Raw genomic sequence first — 18,286 nt, forward strand, 5'->3', positions numbered from 1 at the left:
TGAATTGCCTTTTAAGAAAAGTAGTAAAATGTGAGTGGTCAGTAGTGTGTCAAGTCACATTCAAGAAACTCAAGCATCCTTTAGCATCCAGTCCTGTGTTGGTAACTCCAAACTTTAGAGTTCATCCTATCCTGCAACACAAGCAGGATCACAATTGGCTGTGTTTTGAGCCAAATCATGGGTGATAAGGAACATTCAGTGACTTATGCACTGAGACAGTTAAGTAGAGGGGGATGCAATTATTCAGCAAAAGTACAAAGGATGTTAACTATTATTTATTGTGTAACACATTTTTGCTGTTGTTTGTACAGACTTTTGCTTCGCTAAAGTGGCTGTTGGGATCAAAAGATCCATCTAGTAACTTAATATGGTGGGCACTTAAATGAGTTTAATTATGAGGTAGTGATAAACCTGAGAAAGCACATACTGATGCAGATGTGCCAAGTAGAAAAATTTAGAGCTCTGCAAGCACTAGGCAAAAGCTGTCAGAATGACAGAAAGTGCAGGCAACGGACTTGTTGTGCTTCTAGGTCAAAGCCACAGTTGGTATCACATCATGTTTTGCTGTACAGAAATTTGAAGAATGGACCACTCATGGTGGTTTGTGCAATATTTAGAAGTGAAGTGTTGCAACAGGCTCATATCACTTATTGGTTGGTCATGGAGGATGTAGAATGACAGACAGACACATAGCACAAAAGTTTTGGTGGAGAAACAGAAAGGAAGATGTTGACCAAGACATGAAAGACTGTGTGACGTGTGCAGATTTGAGTGACTGATGTGTGCCATTGCAAAGATTATCAGAAGTGACAAAACCTTTTGAAATGTTTGGTTGAGATATTCTTGGACCTTTTCATTGGACAGCAGCTGGTAACAAGTATATTCTAATGATAATGGTTCATTTTTCCTGGTTCATAGCAATGATAGCAATTCCGGACTAGTGAGTAAGCACATCATGAATGCTAACATTTGGAGTTCCTCATACTATAGCAACAAATCAGGCTACAAATTTTATGTCAGACATTTTTGAAGCAGTTATGTTGGCTGCTTGTGTCCGGAAACTTCGCACTAGTTCTTTCTGCTCACAAGCCAACAGTCATACTGGATGGATTCACCATACAATTTCGAAGATGTTAAACCATTATAATAACTGGGATATATAGGTACAATATTTGTCTTAGTATATAATTAAAAAATACACAGATTACAGGTCTTTCACTATGCAATGTCATATATGGTGGAAATTTTCCACTTCCTTTCGAGGTTCTGAAAGAGTTCGTGGTACAGACAAGAGAAGTTTGGTGGAAGGTCAAATGAACAAATACAAAAGCACTTGAACTCAAGAAAAGAAGGGTTAGTGTATGGGATAATTGCTGCAATATTGAGTAGGTTTGTGAATCTAGGTAACTAACCCATACACATCAACACAAAAAACTAACAACTCTCTAACTATGTATCAGGATCCATATCAGGTGAAAGATGTGACATTGCCATTGAAGGTGAAGGTATAGTTTCCAATGAAAACATCAGTTATTCATGCAAGCTTAGTTACAAACATTACGAGAGTGGTAGACACTTTGCTGCAGATTCCAACAACAGAAGTGGTACAGAATAAAAACTCGGAAGACAAAGAAGTCAGTAGTTTGAATTTTTTCGCAATTCACGTAGCATACCCTACACATTAAAAACAAGTGTTTAGTTTCCTTTTGTTAATTATGTACTTTTTTCCCACTCAACCATTAGGGTTTTTTTTGTTTTGTTTTGGGGATTTAGTTCTGGGTGGCTAAATGAATTTGTATTGCATAGTATTCAGTAGTACACACATCAGAAAAAGTTTGGCGTCACCTTCATTCCAAGAGTTCCGGATCTTGTACCAAAAACTGGAATAAAGATCAACATAAACATCATTTCCACCCGTTCCATTGCTCATGAAAACCACACATTGCATGTTGTACCATCGTATAGCGAGGCCTTAAGAGGTGATGGTCCAGATTGCTGTACACACCGGTACCTCTTATACCCAGTAGCACATCCGCTTGCATTGATACATGCCTGTATTCATTGTGGCATGCTATCCACAAGTTCATCAATGCACTGTTGGTCCAGATTGTCCCACTCCTCGATGGCGATTCAGAGTAGATTGATTCCTCAGAGTGGTTGGTGGGTCATGTCGTCCATAAACAGGCCTTTTTAAATCTGTTCGGACATGGAGGAAATACAGAGACACAGGAACTGTCAATGACGTGCTTCACTCAGAGTGCCCAAGGGCTACTACTGCAGTGGATGACCACTACTTATGGCAGTGGATGACCACTACTTATGGATTATGTCTTGAAGGAACCCTGACAGCTTGAGATCTTCGGAATTGTACAGTGAATCCATCTAGTATGACCGTTGGCTTGTGAGCAGAAAGGACTAATGTGAAGTTTCCAGACACAAGCAGCCGACACAACTGCTTCAAAAATGTCTAACATAAAATTTGTACCCTGATTTGTTGTTATAGTATGAGGAACACCAACATTTTCAAAATTCAGGCATGTTCTTTAGGGTTCATGTCTGCAGAGCACGGCTGGCCACTCTAGTTGAGCGATGTCATTATCATGAAGGAAGTCATTCACAAGATGTGCACAGTGGGTCATGAATGGTCGTCCATGAAGACGAATGTCTCGCCAATATGCTGCCGATATGGTTGCACTATCGGTCGGAGGATGGCATTCACATATCGTACAGCCATTACGGCGCCTTCCATGACCAACAGCAGCATACGTCAGCCCCACATAATGCCACCCCAAACCAGAAGGGGACCTCCACCTTACTACACTCGCTGGACAATGTGCCTAAGTTGTTCAGCCTGACTGGATTACCTTCAAACGTGTCTCTGACGATTATCTGGTTGTATCCATATGCAACACTCATCAATGATGAGAACGTGATGCCAGTACTGGGCGGTCCATTCGGCATGGTATTGGGCCCATTTATACGGCACTGCATGATGTGGTTCCAAAGGTGGACCTTGCCATGGACGTCGGGAGTGAAGTTGCGCATCATGCAGCCTATTGCGGACAGTTTGAGTTGTTACACGACGTCCTGTGGATACACGAAAAGCATTATTCAACATTATGGCGTTGCTGTCAGGGTTCCTCCGAGCCACAATCCGTAGGGAGTGGTCATCCACTGCAGTAGTAGCCCTGGGGTGGTCTGAGTGAGGCATGTCATCGACAGTTCCTTTCTCTCTGTATCTCCTCCATGTCCAAACAACATCACTTTGGTCCACTCTGAGATGCCTGGACACTTCCCCTTGTTGAGAACCCTTCCTGGCACAAAGTAATAATGCGGACACAATCGAACCGCGGTATTGACCGTCCAGGCATGGTTGAAATACAGAAACACTGGCTGTGTATCTCCTTCTTGGTGGAACAACTGGAGCTGATCGGCTGTCGGACCCCCTCCGCCTTATAGGCACTGCTCATGCATGGATGTTTACATCTTTAGGTGGGTTTAGTGACATCTCTGAACAATCAAAGGGACTTTCTCTGTAATACAATATCCACAGCCAACGCCTATCTTCAGGAGTTGTAGAAACCAGGGTGATGCAAAACTTTTTTTGTTTTGTGTATTTTGTTGTGCATTGAAGCTTTTCTGAAAGTAAAATGATGAGAAATTCCTTTCTCTCAGGAAGCATGCCAGTATGGGCAGCCAGAAAGAATACTGTAATTTTGCTGCTGCTACACCTCATACATAAGCGAATTATGGCAGCAGCCTCTTGAATCTAGACTTGTGTTCATAAAACAATCCAGGGTCCTGCTAACCAGTCATCGGTGGGCACTTGATGTAATGCTGAATGTTTGGAAGATAAGAAATGAGGTGCATGGGTTAGAAGTTACCTTTGGGGAATTGCAGGAAGAAGCAGGAAAAGAGGGAAATACGTGGATTGCAACACTCTTACAAGAACACTCAATAGAACATTTGAAGCAGGTAATCAATCTGCTTCCAAAGACATTGATTCAAAGAAGAGAGGATGAATAAACACAGGTGCAAAATTTTGAAGACATTGTTTGGAAAAGCAGATGATGAAGATCTCAAAATATAAATAACATTTAAGGTCAGGTACAAGCAGTTGCAGACTTGATGAGGTGTAAGGCGGAATGGCATACCAGCCAGATGATGAAAATGGAATATGCTGTACTAAATAACACAAGAGTGGTATGGAAACTGGCAATGGATTCGTGCAGTACACTAAAAGCAATAAGAAGATTATAAATGAAGATCTTAAAAGAGTCCAGAAACAACTACATGAAATACTGTATTTTATAGACTATAAGATGCTGTCGACTGTAAGATGCACCTTAATTTTTAAGCATTTTTTAATGATATTTTTACCATTTTTATTATTAGATTGCGAAGCCAGTTTATAAAACTGAACTGACCTTAAAATCCCTGAAAAATGTCATCTTCTAGTTGGCCATTTTGCATTCAGTCCTGTATTTGCTCATTCAGTCTTCCTGACTTTTTTCAGTTCATCATTATTAGCCTGCCAATCGTGAATGGCTTTTTCTGTTGGTGGAGTGCTGAAATGCTATTCAGCTTCTCTGTTTCCATGTTATGAATTTGCTATTACTTTCATTACTTTCCATTTACAGCGTGCATCATATGAATACCTTTTATTTATTTATTTATTTTTTCACTAGAAAAATAAGTACTAACAAGAATATTGTACTGTTACCGAAACACAAATCACTTTCATTTCAAGTTCACCAGCACTTTTGGGTGCAGCGATGCATCGTAGTCTGGGTTTGTGATGGTGGGGCAGGAGGCAAGCAGTGTTAGCAAGCTTATGAATACTCACAACTTACATTCGCGACATCAATGCACTGTTGCTACCAGTTAAATCTGGTGTTGCCAGATAGAGATAGGTTTCCCGCAACATTGAATGTATGGCCATTTTTAAGACTGGCATGAATTTTAAATCAAACACTGGACTTTTTATATTAATTTCAAATATAAGACACACCTGAATTTTGGAGGCAATTTTTCAAAGAAAAAAGTGCGTCTTATAGTCCGTAAAACACAATATATGGGCAAATAGCTGTAGGCAGACTGTTACGGATTTTGACAGATAGTGTTGGTGACGTGAGACTGGAGGCAGTAACATTGCAGGAATCTATTTTTTCATGCCATACTTGGGCAGCTAAGTGCTACACTGTTGCCACAGCAGCACAAAAGGATTTTATAACTGAGTTGCGGCATATAGTGTAACCAACTCAGGACAACTTAGAATTATTTTTCTACATGTCAGTAGTTGTGAGAACAGATGGAGTGCAACTACATGTGTCAATACTTTTCTTGTTGTAGGTTTAAACAGCCAATATCAATGTTTTATTATACATGCTTATTCTGTGAAATGGAACTCAGTAGGAAAATGGCCACGAGTACACACTAGTGAAGTACTGATAATTTCAGAAAACAGGGAATCATATGTGCTTATGATGAGGAAGAAGTTATGGGATTCCCAGTTGGAGAGTAATACGCTGTGTCCAACCAGAGTGGTCCGAACTGACATGCATGCCTGTAAGTAACAATTGTTCCTGGTGAAATATGAAGAAACAGAGTTTCGGAGGGAAGTATTAACACCTTATCTGCATTTCCAAAGAATGGCCGCACAGTGGATATATTTGTTATGTACTCCAGAAATCGTAAAAAAGAATTGTTGCAAAAAAGGAAAGCACCGGGTATGTCCAAAGTGGAGGTAGAAAATAGTGCACTCTTCAGAACTGGAACAGTTTGTGATACACCTGGAACAACTTTTTGCTTACCAGCAAGTGTTACAAATACAACAGACTTTAACACCCATTGCTGTTTTGGACAGAGAAGTCATTAGAGACACTGCCAAAACCTACTATTTTTAAATGATACCCTGAACCCAGATATCTTCACTGAGCAGCTAATAGCATTGCAGAAGAGACAGATTTCCACAGAACAGATGTTACAACACATCCAACAGTACTGTGAGAGACAGCGTAATTAGTTTAGGAACATAAGTACTATAGGGGTTCTAGTTGTCATTTGTGTAATTTACACTTTCCACTAGGAAAAACTATAGAACACCCAGAATTATCTGTGCATGGATTACCCAGTGCTTGATTTGACAATGTGACAGGAAATACTACAGAGTAGTTAGAGTGAATCATAAATCTAACCACCAGGAAGTAGGAGTAAGGAAGTGATTATGAAATAGTGCTGTATTTCCAGAGCATTAAGATTTGTGAGATTTACTTTGATTTTTGTAGCAGGGATATTCCATGAAGGACAGATTAATAAGACATACAGAATAGTAGAAAGGTGTGAAAATTTGGGACATATCTGATAAAGGATTGGGGAATGTTGCTCAGTAGAATAGTAAGTAAGTGCAGAAGTAAAATTTGATTGGAAACCAACTGAGATGTTGTTAAGTGAGGCACATCTGCCGGCTACACAGCAGTTTTGTAACCAAATACTAACATGAGGGGAACAAAGTACAAACAAGCTGGCAGCTTCTTTTATCAGACTATGAAACTGTGTGTGCGAGAAGCCAATAACAGTTGAGTCATCACTTTTACAACAGTGCAGGGCAGACAGAATGCTCTATTGTAACAAGGCTAAATGTATTAACTTCATATTGCGATGTCACAAGAATGCCTTCTGGGATGCAAACATAAAGGAACGTTCTGAAACCCTGAAGTTAAAGCAATCAAGAGTGCTGACAGGCTCGGAAGTGAGAACTCATTCAGTCACTAGTGGGTGGGGAGGGGGGGGGGGGGGGGGGGGAACCATGTCATGGCCTGCTGTAAAACCTCCACACCCTCCACCTCCCCCTCCTATTCATTCTCAGAGTGAAACTGTTCCAGCTGCATCACGGATACCAATGGCAGACCAGCTCTATTAAGTTGCAGGATGCTCTGGTGAATTAAATAATTGACTACAAGATCTGCTGTCAATTTGGAGCGCACGGCTTTGAGTCCATCCAACCGCGGATGGGACTTATGATCTGCAAGGCGCAATACTGTCAGTCATAATGGTGATGGACTGAGGATGGAAGCGGGGTGATCTTCTGCAGATGACAAATTGATCTGTCCATCTGCAAGCTGTTCAGCTTGGGTGCTGGGTGTCTGTGTTGTGACTACTGGGGCATTACAATTACTACCTTACCAGGTATATGCTGGGACCACCACTCAGGCTGACTTTCATGTTGCTGCTGAATCTTCTGTCTTCACACCATGTCAATACAGGGGTATGCAGTAGTCTGGGATCAAGGGTAAGCACAGCTTCATGCATCGAGAGTGCTGATGCTCTGACAGGCATTCACAGTCACGCTAGGCTGTGGAGATGAGTGACACTGCACCCTCTTACTAGCCACAGCAATGACTACAGACACTGTCAGAGCCTGTGCTGAGCAAGTTTCTCACACTTCAAGCAACATAGTTGCTGCTAAGCATTGCTGGGGAGAAGACAGTGTGATTGTAAAATGTTTGCCAATTAAGGATTGTTAATTGAATGATGTTTCATTAGCATTCCATGCTCCACAGAATCATTCATCTCTGCTCTTTGTTACCTCCTGATAACAACACGACCATGGCTCAGGTAGTAACACTCTGCTAGCTCCATGCCTCACACACAGCTCAATGACTGCCCCAGGACCTCAGTTTCACTCATACTGCAACCTACCTGGAGCCAGAATGAATCACCATTCCCAGTGCTGCATTTATCTCCTGTGCAGTTATTCTCTCTTCCTCCCACATTCCTGTCCCAACTGTCAAAAGTCCTACACCAACTTTCCCTCCCACTACCTACCTACTCTTCCCTCACCCACTATAACCAGCATAACCCGTCACCCCTGTTGAGCTGCTGTGCCAGAATGATATAAGCAGGTGGCACAATGTAGGTGTGTGTGTGTGTGTGTGTGTGTGTGTGTGTGTGTGTGTGTGTATTCTCTATAGCTAGGAAAAAAAGAAGACATCCAAAAGTTAGCAAAGTTCTCAGTTTGGTTTACATGCCTCTCAATTACTCAGCATTTACAGTATTCAGTGAGCTCTTACCTTTACTCCTTCAGTTATTTACATTCCACCAAGACTTTCCATTAAAAGATTTAAGATACGTAAGAATTTACAGACTTTGCTAAAACTGTTTTGAACTTTTATCTTTCCTTTCAGGCAAAATATGGCACTGCTGGACCTGTTGTCATTAGCAAAGGAAGCCCCGTTAAAGGAGCAAAGACAGGCATGGGAAGACAGAATTCTGGTCCTAGCACATCAGCGGCTCCTGTACCTGTTCCCCCACCAAGGAGTGTGCAATCAGGTTGAGTATCATAGCCATATTTGGATAACATTTACACTGTGAAGGGGACAATATAAAGTTCTTGTCCTGGCTTAGAAAGAAGTTGATATCAGTTATCATAAAGTTGTACTGTAATGTAATTCAGGTGTAAAACTGATATATGAAGCAGCTTTATTTGTGCAGCTTTTTAAAGGAATAGTGTTGTTCATTTTGTTTTCAAGTAGACGCAAATGAATAATATCATGTTGAAAAAGTGTCATTTATGGTTTATTGCCAACTAGAATTCATGCAAAGTTGGTGAAGACTCATAAGGTATCCTGTATATTTTCAGTAGTTAAAAATGGATGATTGAGTTCAAGTTTAGTGTTACTTGTCCCAAAGATGATCCATATGAATAACAGCCTAGAGTTGCAACCACTCTTGAAAATATTGATAAAGTACAAGGGGCGTATGAAAAGTCCGTGCAAAGTCCGAGACATGGCTCCACTGGCACGTATCGATGTTACGTTTAGTTAGTAGCATCTTTGGAAAGAACGCACACCAATTTCAGCCATATTGGTCTATTTCTTTGTGTTTGTCTTTTGTGTGAATCAAGGAAGTCAAGTGATTGTCAAAAAATGAACGAAAAAGAATTTCATGTGATAATTACACTTACAATATAATGGTAAGACAGAGATTTAGGAACCAGGTTTTAAATTGTAGGACATTTCCAGGGGCAGATGTGGACTCTGGCCACAATCTATTGGTTATGAACTGTAGATTAAAACTGAAGAAATTGCAAAAAGGTGGGAATTTAAGGAGATGGGATCTGGATAAACTGACTAAACCAGAGGTTGTACAGAGTTTCAGGGAGAGCATAAGGGAACAATTGACTGGAATGGGGGAAAGAAATACAGTAGAAGACGAGTGCATGGCTCTGAGGGATGAAGTAGTGAAGGCAGCAGAGGATCAAGTAGGTAAAAAGACGAGGGCTTGTAGAAATCCTTGGGTAACAGAAGAAATATTGAATTTAATTGACGAAAGGAGAAAATATAAAAATGCAGTAAATGAAGCAAGCAAAAAGGAATACAGACGTCTCAAAAATGAGATCGACAGGAAGTGCAAAATGGCTAAGCAGGCATGGCTAGAGGACAAATGTAAGGATGTGGAGGCTTATCTCACTAGTGGTAAGATAGATACAGCCTACAGGAAAATTAAAGAGACCTTTCAAGAAAAGAGAACCACTTGTATGAATATCAAGAGCTCAGATGGAAACTCAGTTCTAAGCAAAGAGGGGAAAGCAGAAAGGTGGAAGGAGTATATAGAGGGTCTATACAAGGGCGATGCACTTGAGGACAATATTATGGAAATGGAAGAGGATGTAGATGAAGATGAAATGGGAGATACGATACTGCGTGAAGTGTTTAACAGAGCACTGAAAGACCTGAGTAGAAACAAGACCCCGGAGTAGACAACATCCATTAGAACTACTGACGGCCTTGGGAGAGCCAGTCCTGACAAAACTCTACAATCTGGTGAGCAAGATGTATGAAACATGCGAAATACCCTCAGACTTCAAGAAGAATATAATTCCAATCCCAAAGAAAGCAGTTGTTGACAGATGTGAAAATTACCAAACTATCAGTTTAATAAGTCACTGCATCAAAATACTGACGCGGATTACTTACAGACGAATGGAAAAACTGGTATAAGCCGACCTCGGGGAAGATCAGTTTGGATTCCATAGAAATGTTGGAACACGTTAGGCAATACTGACCTGACAACTTATCTTAGAAGAAAGATTAAGGAAAAGCAAACCTACGTTTATAGCATTTGTAGACCTAGAGAAAGCTTTTGACAATGTTGACTGGAATACTCTCTTTCAAATTCTAAAGGTGTCAGGGGTAAAATAGAGGGAGCGAAAGGCTATTTACAATTTTTACAGAAACCAGATGGCAGTTATATGAGTCGAGGGGCGTGAAAGGGAAGCAGTGGTTGGGAAGGGAGTGAGACAGGGTTGTAGCCTCTCCCTGATGTTATTCAATCTGTATATTGAGCAAGCAGTAAAGGAAACAAAAGAAAAATTCGGAGTAGGTATTAAAATCCATGGAGAAGAAATAAAAACTTTGAGATTCGCCGATGACATTGTAATTCTATCAGAGACAGCAAAGGACTTGGAAGAGCAGTTGAATGGAATGGACAGTGTCTTGAGAGGAGTATATAAGATGAACATCAACAAAAGCAAAACAGGGATAATGGAATGTAGTCGAATTAAGTCGGGTGATGCTGAGGGAATTAGATTAGGAAATGTGACACTTAAAGTAGTAAAGGAGTTTTGCTATTTGGGGAGCAGAATAACTGATGATGGTCGAAGTAGAGAGGATATAAAATGTAGTCTGGCAATGGCAAGGAAAGTGTTTCTGAAGAAGAGAAATTTGTTAACATCGAGTATAGATTAAAGTGTCAGGCAATCATTTCCGAAAGTATTTGTATGGAGTGTAGCCATGTATGAAAGTGAAACATGGACAATAAATATATTGGACAAGAAGAGAATAGAAGGTTTCGAAATGTGCTGCTACAAAAGAATGCTGAAGATTAGGTGGGTAGATCACATAACTAATGAGGAGGTATTGAATAGGATTGGGGAGAAGAGAAGTTTGTGGCACAACTTGACCAGAAGAAGGGATCGGTTGGTAGGACATGTTCTGAGGCAGCAAGGGATCACAAATTTAGCATTGGAGGGCAGCGTGGAGGGTAAAAATCATACAGCGAGACCAAGAGATGGATACACTAAGCAGATTCAGAAAGATGTAGGTTTCAGTAGGTACTGGGAGATGTAGGAGCTTGCACAGGATAGAGTAGCATGTAGAGCTGCATCAAACCAGTCTCAGGACTGAAGATCACAACAACAACAACAATTCCACTTTATTTTATGAAAGGCAAAATGCCTCAGGAGGCTAAAGAGAAGCTTGATAAACATTACGGTGGCTATGCACCTTCAATCAGAACAGTTTATAAGTGGTTTCAAAATTTTCGGAGTGACCATATGGGCACAAGTGATGCTGAACGTTCTGGACGCTCTGTGGAGGTTATGACTCCAAAAATCATTGATAAAATCCATGATATGGTGATGGTTGACAGAAGAGTTAAAGTGCGTGAGATTGCTAGTGCTGTGGGCATCTCGAATGAATGGGTACATAATATTTTGCATAAACATTTGTACATGAGAAAGCTATCCACAAGATGGGTTCCGCGATTGTTCACACTTGACCAAAAACGGAATCGTGTGAACTGTTGCAAGAATGGTTTTCAGCTGTGCAGGAAGAATCCAGAGGGCTTTAAGCATTATTTGTGCACTGTGGATGAAACATGGATACATTACTATACTCCTGAGACCAAAGAACAATCTTAATAATGGGTTACCAAGGAAGAATCTGCACCAAAAAAGGTAAAGACCATTCCTTCTGCCGGAATGGTTGTGGCAACTGTCTTTTGGGATTTGCAGGGGATAATCCTTATCTACTATCTGGAAAAGTGTAAAACTATTACAAGCGCATGCTATTCATCGTTATTGGACCATTTGAAAACCGAGCTGCAAGAAAAACCCAACGATTGGACCGCAGAAAGTCCTTTTCCACCACAATGCACCAGCACACACCTCAGCAGTTGTCGTAGCAAAATTAATGGAAATAGGATTACAACTCGTTTCACATTCCCCCCCCCATTCCCGACTTGACTCCCTTGGACTCCTATTGGTTCCCCAATTTGAAGAAATGGCTGGTGGGATAAAGACGAGGAGGTGATTGCTGCAACTAATAGCTATTTTGCAGGCTTGGACATTACCTATTATTCGGAAGGGATCAACAAATTATAACAGCGTTGGATGAAGTTTATAAGTCTAAAAGGAGACTAAATCAAAAAATGAAAAGGTTTACCCACAAAGACGTAAGTAGTTTTTATTTTTACATGGCCTTTTTAAACGCCGTATGGCATTGCTGATAGGGTGAATGCCATAGATATATCAGGAGAAAGAGTATCAAACATTTTATGCAAAGAATTATCTGCAAGAAAGTTGTGTGTAATATGGGTGCTGATCTGTTGAAGTCTGACAAAAAAAGAAGTGAAAACATACTTCTCAGAAATGTTGCAACTATTTTATAAAGAATCCAACCAGTCTCCTGTGCTAGTATGTAGAACAAAGTGGGAATTACGAGGTGCGACAAAAAAACAATGACACTGATGTGAAAGAAAATGTTGCTTACAGTTTTAGTCAAGTTTAGTGTTGTCTCCTTCAAAGTAGTTCCCTTCTGATTGTACACATTTTTTTCAGTGCTTCTGCCATTGGTGGTAACATTTCTGGAACTCATCTTCAGTAATATCCTCCAAGACCCTTGTCACAGCTTTTTGGACATCTTGTGTTGTTTGAAAATGGTGTCCCTTGACCACAGTTTTAATTCTTGGAAATAGAAAAAAGTCGCACAGAGCAATATCTGGTGAATAAAGTGGCTGTGGTAGTACTGAAATTTGTTTTGAGGTTAAAAATTGCTGTACTGGCAGAGCAGTATGGGATGGCACATTATCGTGATTTTTGCACAATTCTTTCTCATACCAAGATCTCCAGCTATTATTAGACAAACCGTTTCTCGATTGATGTTCAGTTCTTCTGCAATCATTTTCACAGATTATCTTTGATCAGATTGTACACCCTGGCCAAATTGATATCTGTCTGTGAGGTTGATGGTTGTTGACTGTGGTCTTCATCTTCAACATTCATTCTGCCTTCACTAAACATTTTACGCCAACGAAAAACTTGAGCTCTTGACATAACCTCCTCTCCAAAAGCCTTCTGAAGCATACCGTAAGCTGTCGTCGAATTTCCACCCAGTTTAATGCAAATAGAAATGGCACACGGTCGCACAATATTCTGCAGTTCCATTTCTGTAACGAGAGACACAAACACATGTTAACTTATTACAGCACAACTCATGACTGAGGAGTTGCATCGATGTGCCGCTTAGACTAGAAGCAGCTTATAGACCAAGGTCAAAGGTATTGTGCCTACGCAAGCCTGCAAGGTTGCCACATCTTGCAATGAAAATCAGTCTCATTACTTTATTGTGCACCTCGTATATCAAAATGCTAGAAGTAGTCACAATCAAGCTCCAGTAGCCCATTACAAACAGTACTGTACTGTAAGGTCCTTAAAAATGTTACTAGGAAGACAAAAAGTGTGTGGTATGCAAATAGAATAGCTAATTCACAGGGTAAAATTAAAACCATATTGTCAGTTGTGAAGGAAGTGTCTGGTCAGCAGCACAAAGGCGACAATATAAAGTCGGTTCATGTTAAAATATTTTTCTTACTGTTAAATCAGGTATGATGTTGTTGTTGTTGTTGTTGTTGTTGTTGTTGTGGTCTTCAGTCCTGAGACTGGTTTGATGCAGCTCTCGATGCTACTCTATCCTGTGCAAGCGTCTTCATCTCCCAGTACCCACTGCAACCCACATCCTTCTGAATCTGCTTAGTGTAGTCATCTCTTGGTCTCCCTCTACGATTTTTTCCCTCTACGCTGCCCTCCAATACTAAATTGGTGATCCCTTGATGCCTCGGAACATGTCCTACCAACCGATCCCTTCTTCTGGTCAAGTTGTGCCACAAACTTCTCTTCTCCCTAATCCTATTCAATACTTCCTCATTAGTTATGTGATTTACCCATCTAATCTTCAGCATTCTTCTGTAGCACCACATTTCGAAAGCTTCTATTCTCTTCTTGTCCAAACTATTTATCGTCCATGTTTCACTTCCATACATGGCTACACTCCATACAAATACTTTCAGAAATGACTTCCTGACACTTAAATCTATAATCGATGTTAACAAATTTCTCTTCTTCAGAAACGCTTTCCTTGCCATTGCCAGTCTACATTTTATATCCTCTCTACTTGATCCTCTGCTGCCTTCATTACTTCATCCCTCAAAGCTACTCATTCTTCTTCTACTGTGTTTCTTTCCCCCATTCCTGTCAATTGCTCCCTTATGCTCTCCCTGAAACTCTGTACAACCTCTGGTTCTTTTAGTTTATCCAGGTCCCATCTCCTTACATTCCCACCTTTTTGCAGTTTCTTCAGTTTTAATCTACAGGTCATAACCAATAGATTGTGGTCAGAGCCCACATCTTACAATTTAAAACCTGGTTCCTAAACCTCTGTCTTACCATTATATAATCTATCTCAAACCTTTTAGTATCTCCAGGCTGTTTCCATGTATACAGCCTTCTTTTATGATTCTTGAACCAAGTGTTACCAATGATTAAGTTGTGATCTGTGCAAAATTCTACCAGGGGGCTTCCTCTTTCATTTCTTTGCCCCAGTCCATATTCACCTACTAAGTTTCCTTCTCTCCCTTTTCCTACTACTGATTTCCAGTCACCCATGACTATTAAATTTTCATCTCCCTTCACTATCTGAATAATTTCTTTTATTTGATCATACATTTCTTCAATTTCTTCGTCATCTGCAGAGCTAGTTGGCATATAAACTTGTACTACTGTAGTAGGTGTGGGCTTCGTATCTATCTTTGCCACAATAATGCGTTCACTATGCTGTTTGTAGTAGTTTACCCGCATTCCTATTTTCCTATTCATTATTAAACCTACTCCTGCGTTACCCCTATTTGATTTTGTGTTTATAACCATGTAGTCACCTGACCAGAAGTCTTGTTCCTCCTGCTACCGAACGTCACTAATTCTCACGATATCTAACTTTAACCTATCCATTTCCCTTTTTGAATTTTCTAACCTTCCTGCCCGATTAAGGGATCTGACATTCCACGCTCCGATGCGTAGAACGCCAGTTTTCTTTCTCCTGATAACGACATCCTCTTGAGTAGTCCCCGCCTGGAGATCCAAATGGGGGACTATTTTAGCTCCGGAATATTTTACGCAAGAGGACGCCATCATCATTTAATCATACAGTAAATCTGCATGCCATTAGGAAAAATTACGGCTGTAGTTTCCCTTTGCTTTCAGCCGTTCGCAGTACCAGCACAGCAAGGCCGTTTTGGTTATTGTTACAAGGTGAGATCAGTCAATCATCCAGACTGTTGCCCCTGCAACTACTGAAAAGGCTGATGCCCCTCTTCAGGAACCACACATTTGTCTGGCCTCTCAACAGATACCCCTCCGTTGTGGTTGTACCTACGGTACGGCTATCTGTATTGCTGAGGCACGCAAGCCTCCCCACCAACGGCAAGGTCCATGGTTCATGGGGGGAGGAAATCAGATGTATGAACAGTATTTAACAATCGTTTTCTGAGCATTTCTGGTGAATAAAATAAAAATTTAGTTTCTACAGGGATCATATAACTCTCTTGGGAAAATGCCTTTCCGAGGTTGATGTCTGAAATACAGACAAGGGGGAGATTTAGTCAGTAATCAAATCATTGAAGACTAAGGATTCTTATGGGTATGATGGAGTGCCTAGCAGAATATTTAAGTGCTATGCTGCACATGTTAGCCCAGTATTTAACCATATTTGTAATTTTTGCTTTAGGTATGGTCAATTTCCTGAATGATTAAAGTACTCAGTAGAAAAGCCGCTTTATAAAAAGGGAGAAAGGGATAATGTAGACAATTTTAGACCTATTTCTACGCCGTCAAAGGCTGTATATGTAAAGATAATTGATCATTTTATATCTCATGATTTGCTATCAGATGTACAGTTTGGCTTTAGAAGTCGTTTAACAACTGAAAATGCTATATTCTCTTTCCTCTGTGAGGTACTGAATGGGTTAAACAAAAGGTTTTGAAAGCTGGGCATATTTTTTTATTTAAGTAAGGCGTTTAATTGTGTTGATCACAAAATATTGCTCCAGAAGTTGAACCATTACGGAATATGGGGAGTAGCTCACAATTGGTTCACCTCTTACTTTAGCAACAGACAGCAAAAGGTCATTATTCAAGGTATTGAGAATGGCTGTGATGTTGGGTCTGAATGGGGTGCACCAGGGACCAGTGTTTGGACCACTCCTGTTCCTTATTTATGTAAATGGTATACCCTCTGGTATTAGAGGTAAATCTAAGATATTTCTGTTTGCTGATGACACTAGTGTGGTAGTAAATGATGATGTGTGCAACATTGGCTCAGTTTCAAATAGTGCAGTTCATGACATAACTTCATGGCTAGTAGAAAATAAACTAATGCTAAATCACAGTAAGACTGAGTTTTTACAGTGTCTGTCATACAATTCAACAAAACCTGACATTTTAATTTAACAGAATAGGCATTTGATTAGTGTAGCGGAACAGTTCAAATTTCTAAGTATTCAGATAGGAAGTAAACTGTCGTGGAAAACCCATGTTCAGGATCTTGTTCAAAGACTTAATGCTGCCATTTTGACTATTTAAACCGTATCTGAAGTGAGTGATCATTTGACATAAAAATTGGTCTACTTTGCTTATGTCATATGGTATTGTATTTTGGGATAACTCTTCCCATTTTAAAAGGGTATTTTTGGCTCGGAAATGGGCAGTTTGGGCAATAAGTGGTGTAAATTCACGAACCTCTTGTCAACCGCTGTTCACAAGTCGGGGTATTTTGACATTGGCCTCTCAATATATTTATATATATTTTCGTTACTGTCATTTCTTGTTAACAATATTAGCTTATGCCCAAGAATAAGCAGCTTTCACTCAGTTAATACTCGGCAAAATCAAACCTGCATTTGGATTGGACTTCCTTAACTCTTGTGCAGCCTTAACTCTTGTGCAGAAACGCGCAGTATACTGCTGCATCCATTTTCAATAAGCTGACACTAGAATTAAAAAATCTTAGCAATAATCCACACACTTTCAAATCAAATCTGAAGAGTTTCCTCATGGGTCACTCCTGTTGAGGAGTTCCTTGAAAAATTAAAGCTGTGGCCTGTGATTTCTGGGAAGATTGTTATTGATTACCTTGGAAAGGGCAAAGCTTTAACTGATGAATAATATGTAAGTCATCTTGACTGTATGGGTGAAAAAGAGGGTCCTGCCTATTTCCCAGAGTTGAACCCTCTGACTTCTACGTATTCCCACATGGAAAGTAATTTCATGCTGATAAATATGTTGAATCCATTGAAGAGACTATGACATCCTTTGCTGGGCATTTTTGCAGACTTTCCAGAATCACATTTCAGGTATGGATTCTTCGCAGTGGGAAAACATTTGAAAAGGCACATATTGTCTTTCACTGCCCCCACAAGAATTTCCATCTTGTCCCCCACAGGAAGAGCATAGTGCAAGCACCCAGAAAGAAACATTTTGTAGAGTTCTCAGATGTCCAGAGTTTGTTGCAGGAGGCCTGTGGTATGGAAAGGAATTGTCTGTATTTAATACCTAGACCATCTGTTTATAATTTAATAGTGAAATGAAAATGTAACTAATTGTCCACAAACCTTAGAATGTTGATAACTTGCTTGAACAAGATGACAAACTTAACTATAACCATCAACAAACAACTTCACCATCTGCCATAGTGAGGATTCAGTACTTTGACACTCAATATGCTGATTTGATGCCATCACCCTTTTCTTAAGATTTTTAAATACTACTGTGAAAAAATTGCTTAAGTGCAAAAAACAGCCCTCTCTGGCAGGAAGCCACCATAACACTCCCATTGAATAATGCAAAACCCTCGATGAAATTGAGCTGTAGCTTTGGCAGATATTTGAATACATTAATCTGCTTCATGTAGTTTACTTCAGGCCAGATACCAATGATGAGACTTACACTGGAAAAATTGTACCTTCACTAAAAATGGATGATACAGTGAAGACAAAATGAAATAGAGAGTGTGCTCTCTTTCACCTTTAATCCCTCTACATATTTAGTGTAGTGATTATCTTCAGATCTCACATACATTACTGAAAACTTGTGATACATGTCATACTTAGGCAGTCACAACCTGCTGTACAGTGAAATATGCAGACATTTTTGAGGGGTTTCATTTTCAAATACTGA

The 18,286-nt window shown here is 40.1% G+C and overlaps 1 protein-coding gene across 2 annotated transcripts in view; it reads left to right on the forward strand.

Moving 5' to 3' along the window:
- The window catches only part of LOC126334639 (transcription elongation factor B polypeptide 3), a 156,730-nt gene that overhangs the window by 120,173 nt on the left and 18,271 nt on the right, over positions 1-18,286 (forward strand). The window contains exon 8 of one of the 2 annotated variants that reach the window (XM_049997078.1): positions 8,187-8,331. In XM_049997078.1, coding sequence (XP_049853035.1) covers positions 8,187-8,331 — 145 coding nt within the window. Of the gene's footprint in view, positions 1-8,186; positions 8,332-18,286 lie in introns of those variants that run through there. The other variant, XM_049997079.1, reaches the window with a different exon arrangement.

The sequence above is a fragment of the Schistocerca gregaria genome, chromosome 2 (genome assembly GCF_023897955.1).
Source record: "Schistocerca gregaria isolate iqSchGreg1 chromosome 2, iqSchGreg1.2, whole genome shotgun sequence".
In the NCBI taxonomy this organism is placed as follows: Eukaryota; Metazoa; Arthropoda; class Insecta; order Orthoptera; family Acrididae; genus Schistocerca; species Schistocerca gregaria.